General features: G+C 33.3%; 3 protein-coding genes across 3 annotated transcripts; 1 reads left to right on the top strand and 2 right to left on the bottom strand.

The window, feature by feature from the left end:
• The first annotated feature begins 2823 nt into the window (after nucleotides 1-2823).
• On the top strand, nucleotides 2824-6108 carry LOC123892742 (LYR motif-containing protein 4B). Its single transcript, XM_045942600.1, has 2 exons — nucleotides 2824-3226; nucleotides 5773-6108. The coding sequence occupies exon 1, from the start codon at nucleotides 2934-2936 to the stop codon at nucleotides 3219-3221; it is 288 nt and encodes a 95-aa protein (XP_045798556.1). The 5' UTR covers nucleotides 2824-2933; the 3' UTR covers nucleotides 3222-3226; nucleotides 5773-6108.
• A 1214-nt stretch (nucleotides 6109-7322) lies between these two features.
• LOC123893021 (BAG family molecular chaperone regulator 8, chloroplastic) lies at nucleotides 7323-9393 on the bottom strand. Its single transcript, XM_045942937.1, has 2 exons — nucleotides 8692-9393; nucleotides 7323-8210 (listed from the first exon to the last, which is right to left on the bottom strand). The coding sequence occupies exons 1-2, from the start codon at nucleotides 9265-9267 to the stop codon at nucleotides 7476-7478; spliced, it is 1311 nt and encodes a 436-aa protein (XP_045798893.1). The 5' UTR covers nucleotides 9268-9393; the 3' UTR covers nucleotides 7323-7475.
• Nucleotides 9394-12308: 2915 nt separating this feature from the next.
• On the bottom strand, nucleotides 12309-15085 carry LOC123893303 (UDP-glucose 6-dehydrogenase 1). The gene is made up of 2 exons (XM_045943239.1): nucleotides 14919-15085; nucleotides 12309-14025 (listed from the first exon to the last, which is right to left on the bottom strand). Exon 2 carries the CDS (start codon nucleotides 14005-14007, stop codon nucleotides 12565-12567), a length of 1443 nt encoding a protein of 480 aa, XP_045799195.1. The 5' UTR covers nucleotides 14008-14025; nucleotides 14919-15085; the 3' UTR covers nucleotides 12309-12564.
• Nucleotides 15086-18370: the final 3285 nt, after the last annotated feature.

The following is an 18370-nucleotide window of genomic DNA, read 5'->3' as shown; positions in this document are numbered from 1 at the left end:
AATCAAATCCAGTCCAATGAACTTTCTACACGACATTCCAAACTCAACTTTTTCTCTCACTCACAAGTTCTCTCAAAATTTGAATAGGGTATTCAATCAATCAACACGCAAATGCTATTTTACCATAAGCTTGCAAAAAATTCTAAACGTCAATCAAAGTAAGTACATCACACACATTTTTGAGGTCTTAAGGGTTATAACTTGGCTTGGGTAATGGGTGGATAAATTTGGGAAAGTAGGCTAAATTGGAGTAAGATATCAACTACTATTCCTTGATAAAAATACCACTACCGGGGCTCGATTTCAATGATAATAATCAGGTACTTAGAGAACTTTTTTTTTTTTTTGAAGATACCACTATTTTTCATGATTAATGGTTCTTTTTTTATTTTTTGTAAGAGACTCTTTTATTTTGATTGTTTTTTTTTTTTTGTCTCTTTTTTTTTCTATATTTTTTTTTAGTTCTCTAGTACCCTACCCCAAACTTAATAAGTTGCTAATTCCAGAAGCAACCCCAAACTTAAACTTTTGACATGACAAGGAAATTTATAGCTTCTACCTAACTCCAAGGAGGGTAAACAGATAAAAATTTTCAAGTTCAAAAGATTTTTAATTTATTGGTTTGTCATCGAAAGAAAGGGGGATATTTTTTTTTTGGCTCAAAGTGGTTTAGCAAAGGGAAAATAATATAAAGGGTACTTTGAAGTACCAAACAAATGTGCCTCTATATGTGTACATGTAAAACCAATCAACAGTAAAGAATAGTCGCAAGTTCTAGAAAATATACAAAGCATGGATACATTCATAATATGCGAAAGAAAGGGGTATACCATGGAATTCATTTGGCTCAATATGCTCACCAGCTGAGGTATCTGAAAGTTAAGTTGGTACACCGTGCAAAACTTCATTTTTTCCTACTCGTCTCTCCGTCTCTCAAACCATCTCATTTCCAAGAGCAGTCACACTTCAGTTGTTCTTGTATCTGTAAGCTTGAGAGATTTTCATCATGCAAATTCAGGTATTAACACACCGACAATTCTGAAAAGACATAAAAACATTCAACTTGATAATAAACAAGATAACATATATATGAGAACATGGGTTGTCAGCAGATGATATTCTTGATATTTTTTTTTTCTTTTTCTTTTTTTTTCATTTTTTTTAATAAACTAAAATAATAAAACTAGAAATTATAAAATCTACCGGATGGGTTGCCTCCCATCAAGCGCTATTTTACCGTCATTAGCTTGACGCTTCAACCACTGTAAGGGTGGCCTAAATGATAGCAAAAACACGTCATCCTTCTTCTTCCTCTTGTTAGTTAAGAATTCCATGAACTTAGCATAAAGAAGCAAATGTTCTCATCTTCCAACAACTAAGCTCTTAGAATTTGCACCTTTCCACTTTAGAGAAGAATGAAACTTCTTTGGCAAATGATTTCTCTCTTGAAACTCCATTGGTTGAGAATCAAATGTCCCATAAAGATCAACACGGTTCACTCTTCTAATGTCATTATTCTTGTTTTTCAATTTTTCTCCTTCTACCACAATGGTACGTTGTTGCATCTCAACCAATTTGCTTTCTCCATGAGATTACCACATTGCACTTCAAATCTTTCACAGGGAACTTGATTGGACTTCCATAATTCATCCAAAATATTTTCGAGTTGTGAATTGTAATTGATCATGATCACTTGTGGCTCTTCATCCTTACTACAAGGTTTCTCATTATATTCACAATCATGATTTTGATCACAATAAACACATCTCTCCTTTAGCCTCTTTATATCTATCTCCCTGTATCTTTCCTCAAGTCTTGATCTTAATAATTGATAACGAAGAATATTTACTTCTTCATTATCAATAAGTATATCCCGATCCCATATTCCTGTCATTACTACAAAACTCAAGGAAATTTTTCAGTAACAAAGCACAATGAAATAAACATAAGAAAAAAAAATTTATATACAAAATAAGATGAAAATAAATAAAAATCCTAAATACAATAAACTGTTTGGTCAAAATTACTCAACAATCCCTGACAACGGCGCCATTTGGTGAAGTATCAAAGTAAGTATTTTTAAGTTATCGTATCCACAGGGATTGTTTCAATTTCAACTAAACAATTAAATTAAATTTAGGATTTAAATAAACCGTAAAGGGGGGTTTTGATGTTTGAAGTAGCAATAATTAAATTGCAAGAAAATAAAATGATAACTTTTTTAGTAGAGAAAGGCGATTAGGAATTGTTTCGAATCCTCTCTGTACTCCTATTTGGTACTCTAGGTTCCAATCCACAACAATCAAACGCTAATAGTTACGATAATTTAACAAAATAGATTAAGTCCAATTCCTTGGCTCATGATCCCTTTTATCTAATAAAGTACCTTAATTCCTTAGGTGAAACTAATATTATCAAAAGCTTTATTGAACGTTAAATTCTTAATCATACCAACTAACCCTTTATTCCTAAAGCGATTACGATTGATAAACAATTAATCTAGTTCTAGTCATAAACCTACTGTCAATAGTGATTTATCACTTAAAATCAATTCGGAAGTGATCAATTAACGAAAAGCATTAAACACAAAATTAACTGAATAACTATTAGTTTTGATTGCATAAATAAGAAACACGTAGTTACATGGTTCAAATAGGTTTACAGAGAATCATCTTCAATTCCTAACCTGATGAGTTTAGTTACTCATAATAATAATTGACATAACAAAATATTATTAATAATAACCGGTCTTGCACAAGACGAAAAGAAGCCGGGATAAACGGAATTACAAAATAGAGGTGTCGTAAATAAGAAAAAATTCATATTGTTTTCGATATTTTCTCTCTAACCAAACCAAACCCTTAAAACTCATCTTCCTTCCTCACTTTCTCTGCAACCAACCATCATCAACCCGCCACGACCGCCTACTTACTATGGCGGCGGCAGCATCATCTCCTTCTCCATCACAAATCCTATCACTTGCCCGCTCTTTCATACGAGTATCTCGTCAATTTCCAGATTACAACATCAGAGAATACACAAAACGACGCGCCATCGATGCGTTTCGTCAAAACGCTAAACTTTCTGAACCTTCTTCAATTTCTGAAGCTTTCTCATTCGGAAAGTCTCAGCTTGATGTTGCTAAAAGACAAGCTGTTGTTTACTCTCTTTATGTTCCTCCTCTTCCCAGTGTCATGGATCTTCCTAATAAACCCTTTTAATCAAGGTTCGATTTTTTTTATACCCCTTTTTCATAAGACTCGATTTTTTGTTTGTTTATGGGTTTTAGGTTTTGTTTCCTGAAAGTTGGGAATTTGGGCATGATGACTTAGGGCCTGTTTCAATTGGGTTATTTTTTTAGCTTATGTGAAAGAGCTTATGCAAATAAAGTAAAGTAAGCTTTTTTGTATTATTATAAGCTTATCAATATAGTTTATGAAAAAACAGCTTATGAAGATACAATTTTTGTCACTGACAGGTTATGAATTAACATAAAAGCTTATTTATTTGCCTAAGCTATTTTTCATTAGCTCAAAAATTTGTCAATCCAAACGGGCCCTTAATTTCTAACTCAAGGGTTATGTTTGAATGAACTATAAAATTAAATAATGTAAATGGATAGCCCTAAATTTAATTATGTTATTTTGTTGATGCATTTTATTGTTTCTGTATTGGTATGCTGGGATAGGAGACAGTGCAAGTGTTTGAATGAAAGATGGGATTTTTTCTTATGACAAAACACTTATTGGTGTTTCCAATTGAGTATTGCCATACAATAATAGTTTGTTAAAATTCCGCGCCTACGTGAGTGTTTAGAAATTGAACATGTTATGAAAATAGTGTATGTTGTACCCATAAGCTGGTAGATTATGTGTTTGTTTGGATTAACTTATTTGATAAGAACCCTTTGTAGTCATAGTTTGATTTCTCTTAACCCCCCTGTCTCAAAAGACTCAATTTTTATTGTGGGTTTTAGGTTTTGTGTGTATAATTATTGTGGGTTTTAGGTTTTGTGTAATAATTGTGGATGATTGAATTTGCAACTCAATTTTCTTCTGTATTAGCTCTGCATTTTAGAGTTATATTTGAATGAACTTGCTGATAGATTTATGGGGAAATTACGTTGACCTCCCCCTCTAGTTTTTAAATAGACACCAACTACCTTTATCTGTGTGATGTGACATATTCCACCCCTCTCCGTGCCTGTTTGTTGACAAAAATGGAACCGATCTTTTCTTACACACGCTCGACTGCAACTTTACTATGCGATTTTGAGTTGAAGGACCTTACACATGCTAACGCGGTAGTGTTGTAGAACTAGTGCTACATAACATAATTGATTTAAGGATTAAGTAGTGGTGTTGTACAAATTGAAGGCAATTTGAGTTATTGGGTTTGTTCATTTTATGAAAATGTGTGGCTTAGCAAGCTTGGACTTGGGTTTCTTCCTCCTCAGCCTCAAGGGTTTGTTCAAAAAGCTAGTCACGTTTGATCCATCTTGCACTAAATTTGATTTTGAGCACAATTTGAGTGAGAATATTGGGTTTGTCAATTAACCCCATTTTTTTATTGAAGCTAGGAGTGTTGATAGTTTTATTGAAGAGTGAAGACAAATTCAAAGAAGCCATGTAGTTTTATTCTACAAGTTATTATTTTTAAAGTTTTGTGCACTCGCGCATGATGCATACAAGGCTTGTGAGAAAGTTAGTAGGTGTAGCCATTGCAAAACACGCGAAAAAGACAATTTTTCACATATTAGAAGCAATGAGTGCAGAACGAAAATTTGTATGTGGGGTGTAGTTTCCCGCTTTAGGTAACGGCTGCCAAACGGAGTTAATATTAGGGGAGGTCATTTTCAATTGAAAACTAAAGGAGGCCGTGTCGAACATTACAATGTTTATATAAAATAAAATAATCTAAACAGGTAGTCCTAATTATGTTATTTAATTGAAGCATTCTGTTGTTTTTCTATTGGTAGTATGTGTTTCAACCTCAAATTCGTTGAATTGTTTTTCTGTTTGCTCTAGGTCTTACGTTGAGTAGGGTAAATGTTTATAAACTAGGCTTAGTCTCGAATTTCAAGCAACTTTTTGGTGTACATTATGAACAGCGTGCTACGAGGGAAGACAATGCAAGTGTTTGTAAAAATATTTGATTTATCGTATGACATAAAGTTGCATGAGTGTTTGAAACAAACTATAAAAACCGCTTATGATATACTCATAAGCTGGTAGCTTATTTTCATAAGCGTATTTTCTTATTTTATCAGAGTAGCTTATGCAGAGTTCACCCAGAGATCCCCCTAGTTTCCTGTTCCTTTGTTGAAACAATTTATTCACAAATGCTTTTACGACAAACAGTTAATGATAAATTGAGGGTAGGCACATTTCAATTTATGCATTTTATAGTTAAACTCACTTTAAAACACCCTTATCCATTTCTGACGAGTCTGCAATAGATGTTAAAACTTCTTTTAATCATTTTATTAAGGTTTCCTGACTAGCTACAGCAGACTAATTATCATGGTGCACAATTTGCTTATCATCTCTACAATTTGATCATATATATATTATACACATTTGAACAAAAGAGATTGAAAATAGATTAAGTGGGGCTGGTTTTCTGGTCTGATAAACCTTGGAACGTGTTGTTTGCTATAGTATGAACATTATGCAAAGGTTCATGTTGTAAATTGCTTCTGTGACTCATGTCTGCTTTTTTAGTTGCTAGTACATTGTTGTATTCACTCATTTGTGATTGGAATTGCTGCAGGTTAAGTTCTGTTGAGGATAGGATAGGACAAGCGGAAATGTGTGTTTCCTTATTTTGCAGTCATCTATTATGGAACAGGCCGTGAAGTGAGAATCTTGAAGTTGCAACTTTCTCTGGGAAAGAGATAACTTCTCTTTAATAGACAACACTCATATTATTAGAGGACAATTTTATGTATGCTTATTTAAATTTGAGTGGCATTCCCTATTAATAAATTAAAAACCAGTTTTATGTTGTTTGGTAGAATTAGAATAATTATAGTTGGCTGTATGTAAATCAACTATTTGATTTGATTTGGATATATAATGATGTTGATGATGTTCAACTTCACTATAATTTGATGCATCATAATTTTGATTTATTTGTGCTCATATTAAGGTGAATTAATCTCATTGTCTTAAACAATCAATAAAACTCTGAAAGATTTCTACATTCAATTTGAATGAACATGTAAACATTTGCTTCATGACCAATGGTAAGCTGAATGTGGAGAAAATTTGTGGATCACTCCTACTTTAGGAAGGGTAAGCAGACTAAGAGATACAAAATCATTTACTCCTTTATGCGGTGTTGACTTCAGCAAAGGGAAAAAGATAGAAGAAACTTTAATTGAGAGAAGGGAGGGAAAGGAAATGTGAGGTTTTAAATAAATATTGTTTGTGTGAAAAAAATGGATATTTTGTTTGGTTGAGAGTATAGGAAATAAATGAGCCTAATGTCCTCCTTTGGTTAACAAGGGAAGGAAATGAGTTTTACAATTAAGTTACTTTTTGTGCTCTTTTTATAAAGTCAATTTTTTTTAATATATTAGATATTTTGACTCTTAAATGCAGCTACTAATATTTTGCAAATATACAATTTCTGGAACAAACTTTAACCTTTAAGATGAGCATGAGCCTATTGTCAATGCAGAGGCTCATGCTTTCTATAATACAAAATTCTAAGTTGTTTTTGGAAGAGGAATGCTATTAACACATCCTCTAACACCATCTTATTGTGTTGGCTAACATACTGATGGTGATTTTACTCTGAATAACACTCACAGTGAAGGATAATGCTAGGTTGGGGTAGTGCTAACCGAGGTTAGTGATGATATACAACTGTAAAATAAAATAGAAACAAAGAGTTCAAACTTTTTTAATAGGTTAAACTGTAAGGGATTAGAAAAAATAGGTCATGTGAGTTTAATTTCAGTGGATTACCACTTCATCTAAGACCAAAAAAAATAAAAGGTCATGTGGCTCAACAGATGAGTGTCTCGCAGTGCGTCTTTAGCATTCTCTTCGAAAATGCAAGTATATGCTGCTTCATGACAAGATACATATCAGCTCCACAACTCAATGTTTTCATATGGTTACATCAAATGTTCAAAGATTATGAATCTTAATTCACAGGTCAAGTCAACTACCAGGAGACAATGTAGAGATTTTCATCTGATAACTCATAACAACTAACATTTAGAAAACGACTGAAGTCAATTCAACAATTGCTGAGAACAGCGATAGTATGTAACTAGTAAACAACGATTGAAGTGGAACAATACAAATCCATTTATAGAAACCAAAGATCAATTAGACACACAGATGATCTACCAATTACCAAACAATCTAAAGTCGAAATGAAATTCTCATAGAATACAATCAAACATTACAAATCAAATGTAAACAAAACCTAACTCATGATAATGACATAATGTTAACTTCTCACGACAAAATTTTCACACCTTTACTCTTCAAATCAGTTCTGTTTTCCATCTTAAGTGGCAATGGAGCAGAGAACAGAAGTTTCTCTTGGTGCTGCTCTTTAACTATATCTCCGTCGTCTCTACTACGTGTCGACCCTCCACTGTCCTCCACCAGCGCTTCCTCGTCATCATCAACACCTTGAGACGAATCCACGACATCTACAACTACAAACTTTCTATTCTCCAGAACCTCGCCTCGGTCGTCATTCGATGAACTTCCATCTGATTCACAAGTTCTTGTGCTATAAACCTCACAAACATTACCATTCTCGGCAAATCTCACACTTTTCTTCACTCTAGGTTGAATCTCTTGCCTTTTAACAAAGACCCCATTTTTGTTCCTATCCCTTCTACCAATCAAAACATCGGTAACTCCATCATCATCGTCATAATCATCACCATGATTATGAACGCCATCCTCAGCCTCTAAACCTTCCTCATCATCTCCATAAGCCTCACACAATTTGCTAATCTTCTCAACCCTCCCCCTCAAATTCTTCAAAAGCTTCTTCTTCTCAGCATCATCACCATCTGAATTTCTTGGTCTCTGAACTTTCTGGCCAGTCCTAGAACTCTTCACTGCTTTAACATAATGTATACGCTTTTTCGCAGCAACCTCTTCAATCGAGTCCAAAAACTGAACCAGATCTCTACTAATCAACCTTTTCCCATCCACAATCGTTGTATCACGATCCTAATGCCAAATTTTCAAAAAATCATTTTCATGTTCATGGTATAAATAAAAAATGAAATTCCCCCCAAAAAATAGAACTATTTCTATTCATTCAAAATCATTGTATCACAACCCTAAAGACAAAGTTCAAATTTTTATTTTCAGGGCACACTTAAAAGAAGAAATTCCCAAAAAATAACACAAAATAAACTAGAATAGAACTATTTCCTATTAATTCACAATCATTGTATTACTATTACAACCCTAAAGACAAAGATCAAATTTTTATTTTCAGGGCACAATTAAAAGAAATAATTCCCAAAACAATAACACAATAAACTAGAATAGAACTTATTTCCTATGAATTCACAATCATTGTATTACTATTACAACCCTAAAGACAAAGATCAAATTTTTATTTTCAGGGTATAATTAAAACAAGAAATTCCCAATAAATAACACAAAATAATTAAAAAATTATAAAAACCCAATATTTTATTACCTGAATGGAATCAAGTTGAATGAGCAAGTTTACAGCTTTGAGAGAAAGAGCTGGAAAATCGAAATGGGTATGTGTTGAAAAAGAGGATCTGATCGAAATGAAAGAGGATTTAATAGATGCAAGTTGTTTAAGGTTTCTTAGGGTTCTTGATCTACGAACAAGGAAAGAACGAAAATGGGTTTGGATGACACGTGCAGCAGAGTGACGGAGTGAATAAGATTGATGATTGAGAGAAGATTCAAGTGATTCAATGCGGTTAAGGAGAGAAGAGATTGTTATAGATTGGTGTTTGAGATTGTGATTTTGATTTTGATTGTGATGATAAAGGGTTTGTGATTTGGGGTGGTGGTGGAATTGAGTAGGATTAAGGTTGTTGTTGTTGTTGTGTACGAGGTGGTCGTGTTGTTGAGACAGGATGAGTGAGGAAATGATGTGTACGAGGTGGTCGTGTTGTTGGGGGGTGCAGCAAGTGTAGGAAGGGGTGCAGCAGCAATGAGTTGGAGGAGGAGGAGGTGGTGGTGGTGGTGGTTGGTGGTGGCTGTGATGGTGGTGGTTGTAGTGGTGGTGAGAAGCCATTCAGCTGAGTGTGCACTAGATTGTGTTTTGTGTCTCTGTCTGTGTTTTTGAGTGTGGCTGCTACTTCCAAGTTCCAATTCAAAAGAGAATATTAAGGACAGGGACTCTTTTCAATTAATTGCACTTAATTGTTGTGCAATTTTATACCTTCCTGTTTAATGGTACAGATTCTGAATTTACTGTCATTAATTTTATTTTATTTTTACTAAAATTAAATGATACAGTATTGTCAAAAAAAAGTTAATTATTTGTTTATTGTTGGTGTAACTGCAAAAATTAATCTCTCGTGTTAGTGTCAAAGAGTCTAAGACCGAATGGATTTCCATGAAACACAATTGAGGACAAAAGTGGAATACTGGAGTGAATTTGGTAGGATAAGCCTTGTCATTTCAAGTTACTACAAGTGATGAAAAAACTTTGGAGTTTTATTCGGTTTCTCCTTACAACCGGCAATTTGGACAGACATATGAGGGACGCGGTAATTTTTAGATAAAATTTAATTCAAAATTATATCTAGTCACAAAACTATTAGGAGAATTGAGTTTTATTTTCCTAATAGTTTTTTAAACTCAAATCTCGTAATAGTTTTGTGACTAGATATATTCTGAATTAAATTTTATCTAAAAATTACTGCGGCGCTCATAAGTCTGTCCAAATTACCAGTTGTAAGGAGAAACTGAATAAAACTCCAAAGTTTTTTCATCACTTGTAGTAACTTGAAATGACAAAGTTTGTCCTACCAAATTCACTCCAGTATTATACTTTTGTCCCCAATTGTGTTTCATGGGAATCCATTCGGTCTTAGAACCTTAGACACTAACACGATAAACATCACCAACATTGGCAACATTGAACACCAAAACAAACAAGAAAGTAGGGTTTTCGTTGATCTCAAACCTAACATCCCCCTTGTTTGACACATGAAACACGACGATATTTAACGGGTATGACACCGCCTTTTTCGTAGGCAATTGAAGTGACCATTTTATAACTCTAAGTCAAGGTGTTTTTGCGGTGGATTACACCAAATGTCAGTGATTTTGGAGTAATCTGAGGACAAAAATTTGTTGCGGTTACCGTGATTGGTCTTGCACCCTTTATGCACCATTGAGGATCATTGACAAGTAGCTCCATTATTGAATAGAGTTGTGCTTAGTGCGGTGTTTGCAAGTCTATATCCTTGTTTATAGAGATCACCATAACCACAAGCCTCATCTGCATAAACACAAGAAAAGATTAGCGACACAGCTTGTTGCATGTTTTGTTCTTCCTTCATGTATAATAACTAATAAGAAATAGTCATTTGAACTTCATCTAACACATAACATATGATGTAAAAAATTGAAATATGGTTTTTTTATTTATTTTATAATCGTATGTGGGTGAGGAATATTAGACAAAAAAAAATGTAGATTCATAGTTGTTTATTGTTGAGAGTCTAAATTACATATAAGCAATTTATATCATCTAAAAACTCATAAATAAAAAGAAGTTTAACTTTAGAACTTACGTATGGTTCCAGCTCCTGAAGGACCACCATAGAAAATTGCATGAGCATCGTACCAATTTGGGTCAATGCTAGCTGTGGCCTGTATGAGGAGCAATATGAAAAAGGCCAAAGGAATGAAAGAGTGAGACATAGTCATGACTAAGGTACGTAAAAGACACACAAAAAGACTGTGCAATATTTGCATGTTATGTGGTGAATAAATGGTGGATGGATCTAATTCAATTCTCAATACAAATAAAGAAATAAAATCAATTCTCAAGAAATAAAAAATCAATTCTTATCCAAAAAAAAAATATAAGAAATTCATAAAAGAATTAACATTTGAATGTATAGGTCAATTCTAAAATCATAAATATATTTCTTGCAAAAATTTAGGCCCAAAAATAAATATAAGTCAATTCTAAAATTTAGACCCTCTAAAAAATGGATCATGATTGCCTACAAGCTTCTAGCGGTAATGAATATCAATCGTTGATTTGAGATCAGACGGTCTAGATTACACAGTTAAATCATACAGTAAAATGATCTCAACCATCGATCTAAATCGGATGGCTGAGAGTTGTAACTGCGTTATAGCAGTAAATCCAATTCCCTAAAAAATGTAGGCCCAAAAACATTAATTAACATTTGCTGAATTTTAGCGTATGCACATCACCATATGCAAAATATTAGGCTCTAAAAAATCACTAAAATTGTTATTTTTTTGTTCTGGACTGGACAAAGCGCATAAAGCTAGTGGTCCATTCGTATCTCAAGTCCAACCACCTTCTGCGTCATCCTTGCTAAGGCGTGTCGTCCTCATGATACCTCACCCACAACACATAAATGACCCATTTATTGGATCACCGTATTCTTATGTTGTGTTGCCCATAACGGATAAATGACATCTGTCAAGAGATATTTATTCCTCATTCCATTCATATAGTCGGACACATGAAATGATTATTCCATCATTCTCTTACATATACGCGGCACTCATTCTCAAAGTAAACACATCTCACCCATTTCATACACTCTCATGTACCAGGGGCGGGCTTGGCAGACCCTACCCAAGTCTCTCTTTTTTCTAATAAAAAAAAATAGTTTTTACCAGCGATGCGATGAGTTCCAGTGGTAGTGAAGGGCACCCAATTGTGAGATTATTCCTCTTGATATTGAGAATTACTACTATTTGATTTGATGAGTGACATGTTAACTTTGTTTTTGTAAAAAGTTAAGTATTTCAAATAGAATTCTATCTCAAATAGATTGTGAATGAGAAATTACATTAATTTTCTCATATTTCCTTTCATGCTAATACTAGGCCAAAATATCGAAGAACACTTAGATGAGATGACGTGGATCTCTTCTAGCTTAACCAAGCTTAACCAAGGTTTTGGGTTCGTTCCCTGGCTTGAGCATGCAGCAGTGTTAAAACTCTTAGGGAGAGTTTGCCACCTATTTGGATCCCACAAGGCTCGAGGAATTAGTCTCTGCAGTTACGCGCAGTGGATACCCAGTTTAAAAAAAAAAAAAAAACTAGGCCAAAATATTTTTCCCAAAAGTTGAAAACTATAACCAACTTAATAATAAAAGCATATTAATCAAACAAAAGTACAGTCATACAGTAATGTATGTGTGAGTACAAAAACAAAGTAATTAAACATAAAGCTTCCCAACATTCCTATGGGAAAGTGAAGAAGGTAAAGATAAAAAACAAAAATCTTAACAAAAAATATTAAAGAATCAAACTGAGTGCCTCAACTCAATACTTGACTTTTTCATTGTTGAATCAATGATCTATATTCTTATGCCACAGCTGGCATATCCTTGAGCCATGCATCCAATGGTTTTCCAATTGAATAAACAATGAAACCAATCTCACGTAGCTTCTCAGCATCGACAATGTTCCTTCCATCAAAAACAAATGCTGGTTTTTGCATGTTCTCATAAATCCTTTGATAATCAAGATTCTTGAATTCATCCCATTCAGTAAGAATGCAAATACCATGTGCATCTTTTGTTGCTTCATATGCATCCCAAACAACACTCACTTTCTTCACAGTTGTTGGACTAGTTGGCTGCAAATGGATAGGATGGTCCCAGTCAAACTTGTTCATGGATAGATCCCTCTGGATTTGGTCCTCGGTAACTTGTGGGTCGAATATGCTCAGGTTGGCTTTATCGCCAAGTAGTCCCTGGCACACATCAATGGCGGGAGTCTCCCTTGTGTCACCGGTATCTTTCTTGAATGCGAATCCAAGAATAGCAATCTTTTTGTTTGAAACCGTGTTGAACATAGATGCAACTACACGGTTCACAAAACGGCTCTTCTGATAATCGTTAATCTTGATAACTTGTTTCCAGTACTCCGCAACCTCAGGAAGGCCGTTGCACTCACAGATGTAGACAAGGTTCAAGATATCCTTCTGGAAGCAGGATCCACCAAAACCGACACTAGCGTTGAGGAACTTGGGTCCAATCCTTGAGTCAGTGCCGACAGCAAAGGACACTTGTTGAACATTTGCACCGGTTGCCTCGCAAAGTGCTGACATTGCATTAACAGACGAAATCCTCTGAGCCAAAAAGGCGTTAGCAGCAAGCTTAGAGAGCTCTGCAGACCAAAGATTTGTGGTTAGTATTTGCTCCTCGGGAACCCATTGAGCATAAACACTCTTCAATGTTTCAACAGCTTTCAGGCCTTCGGGAGTTTCCCTGCCTCCGATAAGAACACGGTCTGGATTAAAAAGATCTCTGATTGCGGTTCCCTCAGCAAGGAATTCTGGGTTTGATAGAATCTGGAATTTGATTCCCTTGCTATTGTGAGTCAAAATTTTCTCGATTGCCTCAGCAGTTTTGACAGGGACAGTTGATTTCTCCACAACGATTTTGTCAGACTTTGAGACATCAGCAATCATACGAGCAGCGCTCTCCCAATAGGTCAAATCTGCTGCTTTGCCAGCACCGAGACCCTGAGTTTTAGTCGGGGTGTTAACAGAGACAAACACTATGTCAGCCTCAAAGACATGCTTTTCAACATCAGTGCTGAAGAAGAGGTTCTTGCCACGGCATTGCTTGACAACATCGTCAAGACCAGGTTCATAGATCGGAAGCACTTCACTGTTCCAGGCTGCAATGCGGGATATAGATATGTCAACAACAGCCACTTCAATGGATGGACACTTAAGTGCAATGACTGCCATTGTTGGACCACCGACATATCCGGCACCAATGCAGCAAATCTTCACCATTTTGCTTTTCTAAACAACCTATCCAAATCAAGATTCAAACAGATCATTAAAAAACAAAAGCATAAAATAGTTTACAATGATATGCGAACAATATGCATTATATCGGTGTAAAATAGTTTTACACTGATATCTGATAAGAACTCATAAATTATTATTCCCACGTAAACTCACTTTGTAACTACAATTTGAAGATTAAAATGATTGATTATGATTAGACGTCACAGTAAAACTAATTTACACTGACGGTGCATATTCATTTTGAGTTCAGATTCAGAATCAACACCATGTGAATTGTTTTGCATATAAAAGAAATATAAAATCAGATCATGAATCATCATTGGAAGATCCATAACATGAAAATGACATCAATGACATGTATGGATCATGAAACCGTAAAACATCATCGAAGAATACAGATCTAACATACACATGCATGAGTAAATGATTTGATGAAAATATTTTCAGTTTGACTATAAGTTGACCATTCAGACCAATCTAACCAAAGCAGATCTATCATCTATCAAATTGAATTCACAATGAGCTAAATTCACATGAATTCAATTAAAAATAAGCACTTAATTTCATCAGATCCATTACAAATTAACTTCATAACAAGTCCAAAACCAAAACCCACCAACAAAATCACACCAAAAAATCAAATCAACCTCAAAATTGAACAACAAAACAAAACTCAAAACTGAAAATTGTCACAGATCCATCTCATTTTAACACAAACCCAATAATCAAAATGAACATATAACAAAAAGTAAACAAACCCATCAAGCAAAATCACAAGTAAACACTAAAAATAAGCTAAATTTACAATTCAAAATGTGTGATCAAACAAAAATTAACACAAAAATTAAACTTTTAACAGCATAAAGATGAAGTTGTAGTGTTAAAAAATTTACCTTGATAGATGAATGATGAAAACCCTTTTGACAAAAAGGGAAAAGAGAAAGAAAGAAATGGTTTTTTGTGTGTTTGTTATGTGAAAGAAAGATGAACGTGAGAAAGCTTATATATACGCAACGAAAATCTAGCTTCAGAATGTGTTATTACCAAAATGGACTCGTTTGGTGTAGGTGTCCAAAATTACATACTTTCTATTTTAATTGTTTTTTGACAATAGAAAAAAAAACTATTTTCTAGTTTAGAAATGTTTTTTTTTTTTTAAATTATTTTTCTCTTTGACTTAAAATAAATCAATTATATTTTTTTTGAACCAAAAAAAATAATTTATTTTTCTCTTCTTGGATTAATAAACAAATATTTAAAATTGCATGTTTAAATTTTTTTTTACTCAATGTTTAAAAATATATTTGGGTCAAAGAGAAGATTATTTCCATTTACTCTTCTAAATATTTAAAATTTCATGTTTACATATTTATTTTAGAGGTTCCTTTTTTTAAGAATTTGGGAGAGATATAATTTAATCCAACAAAATCATCTTATAATTGGTGATGGTTACCTCACTTATAAGATTCTTAACACACATACACCGACATTTAGGATCAGGGATATTTAGGGCATGTCATGATAACAGAAATCATATAGTTGAAGATTCAATAGATCTAAGAGATTCTGACTCAATCTTATAAAACTAGTTTATGATATAAAAATTACTTTATAAACATATTTTAAACCATTTTTTATTGAAAGTGAAACTCTTAACAATTTTATTTTTTTGGCATTGAAAAACTCTTAATACTTTATTTGAGGTAATTATATCCAAGACCTTTTGTCGAAAATTAAATATATGCATATTTCTCCATAGAGATTCAAACATAAATTAATATATATTGTGGAAGACTTTTAATATTTTTGGTTCCATAAATTTTCGTTCTGTTAGAAATAATTTTATTTAATCTTGTGGCCGAATTATAAATTATCAAACTCATTTAATTAGAAATTAGAGGATTAACAAAGAAATTAGAGGATTAACAAAAAAAATATTAAATCTATGTTAATATATATATTGAATATTGGTTCGTTGTAGGAGTCTGAAGATTTGTTTGTCTGCTAGACTTTGACAATATAGTAGTAAAATGTCGGTTGGGCCAATTCAAAACTAAAATATTCTTTTCATAAAAAAGACTTTCACAATTTTATTTCGTACGTAAAGTGTGAAACAAGGGCAAATTGGGAACTAGTGCTTAAATATCATATCCACGAATTTCAGCTCAAAGTTTTTTTTTTTTTTTTGTTTATTATATGCAACTGGCAAATGGCAAAAACAAGTTCACAGCTTCTTAACACGTTTTGGCTGTGTGTCGAACGGTCAACTTCAACTTCAAGCACCACATTCTCATCACTACCACCTTCCTGATGTTCATTTTATTGTAAATTTGTAATATGAGATATTATTACATTATATTATGAATTTAATTGTTTTGCATTGTCGGTGTAAATTTTTTTACACATACATCCAATGATGTGTTGCCACATCATTTAATGAATGTGACATATCATGTGTTTTTAATTACCATACATGATATGTCGGTATGTTATTAGAGGAATGTGCAAAATAACTTTACACCGACAGTACATATAAATTAAATTCTTATATTATTATAAGAAAAAAATTATAATTAATAACGATGACATTAATAGTCATTTTACAATTATTCTTTATGAAATTTCAACTCCGTCACTTGAATTTATAAATTACTACTAAGTTAATAGTTCTGTCGTTTGATTTCGCATCTTATTATAGTATTCGTTCAGTTCGAATCGATAAATTAACTTCATTCAACTATTAATTTAAAGAGTAACTAAATTGTTACTAACATTGTAAAACAAAAAAAATAAATATTTCGAACACTTTAATTGTTACACTTTGGATGAATTTAGTAAAAGAAATATTTATGATACATAGTAAATATTAAATAAATATATAATTCTATTGGAGGAGAATAACAACAGCAAGAGTGTGCATCTTACTTTTCTCTATCTACTAAGAATATGATTAACTACTATGAGCTGTAAATTAAGAAATTTCTCGAGCTGGCTACATTCTATATTATTTGTACCTTATACAATGGGAATGTACGTACGATGGGAATACGCACAATTAGATGTAAAATGTGTGATTCAAGTAAAGATTTTTGGATTGTGTAAATGGAGCATGCATATAAAATTTTTAGGTACAAGACATGGACTGGACTAGGAATTGGAGAAATTAAAAATCGTAGTCATGTACTCCATACTTTTCACTTCCCATCATCATGCTTCAAGATCTACCACACTTTTTTGCTATTTAATTTTTAGGCGGTGTTTAAAGATGTTTTCAATATATGTTTATAAGTGAGAACAATCTTAATCTTAATCTTACAAATTGATTTTTTACGATACAAAATTAAAATGTATTAATCATAACCATTAATGATCATTTTTTACAAAATTATTTTCTCTTTATTTTACTCTGCTCTCTCCCAAACTCCTTCTATGTCCTCTCCTCCAAACTTTCAAACTTGCCCTAACCGAAATTTAATGTTTGTTTTATCATATCGTAAGAGTCTAACTCATTCCACTAAGCTCAACTCATGTTGGTATATGTGGTGTTTAAGTTAACATAATGATAAGGAAAATGCTACATCTAGCGAAAATATTTTCACGAAGTCATCACGACACGTGAATTGCACTATTGTATCCGGATGCTTTCCACTTTGACCCCACCGATGTTATTTATATGGGGTGTGGATTCCCGCTCCCATTCCTCAAAGCCCGACAGCAGAGTCAACCCCTCCATCGGTCGGTTCATGAGCTGCCAAAAGCAAACTCTATGCTCGTTTCCGCTAAGTGGAAATCTAATGCTCAGAAATAGTTCGCGATACGTTCGTGATAATACAATTCGTGATGAATAGCACAACTCTAATGATAAACCTTAGATGCATCTATACATAAAGAACAATTTACCATGGGGTATTTGTTTCATGTCTAAGAATCACATTCACGGGCACATGACTAGGGAATAACATCTCATAACCTCCATAATTCCCATGTCAGAAGGTGAAAATGTGCATTTTCATGAAGTTCTATAAAGAAAGATTTGAGAAGGTGAAAAGTACATTTTCATGAAGTTTTAATTTATCTAGATTTTCTTTAAAAAGATTATAGCCAACAATTTTCTAAGGTGAAAATGTACATTTTCATTAATTTCGAAAGGAAGGAAAAGAGAGCTTATATTTCTATTCTAAATTAGTGACACTATAAAGCATTTTTAAAAATGAATTAATTGCTTCGTCAAAAAAAAAATGAACTAAATGTTATTGAAGTATTTTATGATTATTTAGCATGTTATGAGAAATTGAACTGCGGTCCTTCCTATCAAGTCTCGCGTCAATCATCACTGAAACAACTA

Source organism: Trifolium pratense, linkage group LG6 (assembly GCF_020283565.1).
Source record: "Trifolium pratense cultivar HEN17-A07 linkage group LG6, ARS_RC_1.1, whole genome shotgun sequence".
In the NCBI taxonomy this organism is placed as follows: domain Eukaryota; kingdom Viridiplantae; phylum Streptophyta; class Magnoliopsida; order Fabales; family Fabaceae; genus Trifolium; species Trifolium pratense.
This window is presented reverse-complemented; position numbering and strand designations above follow the sequence as displayed.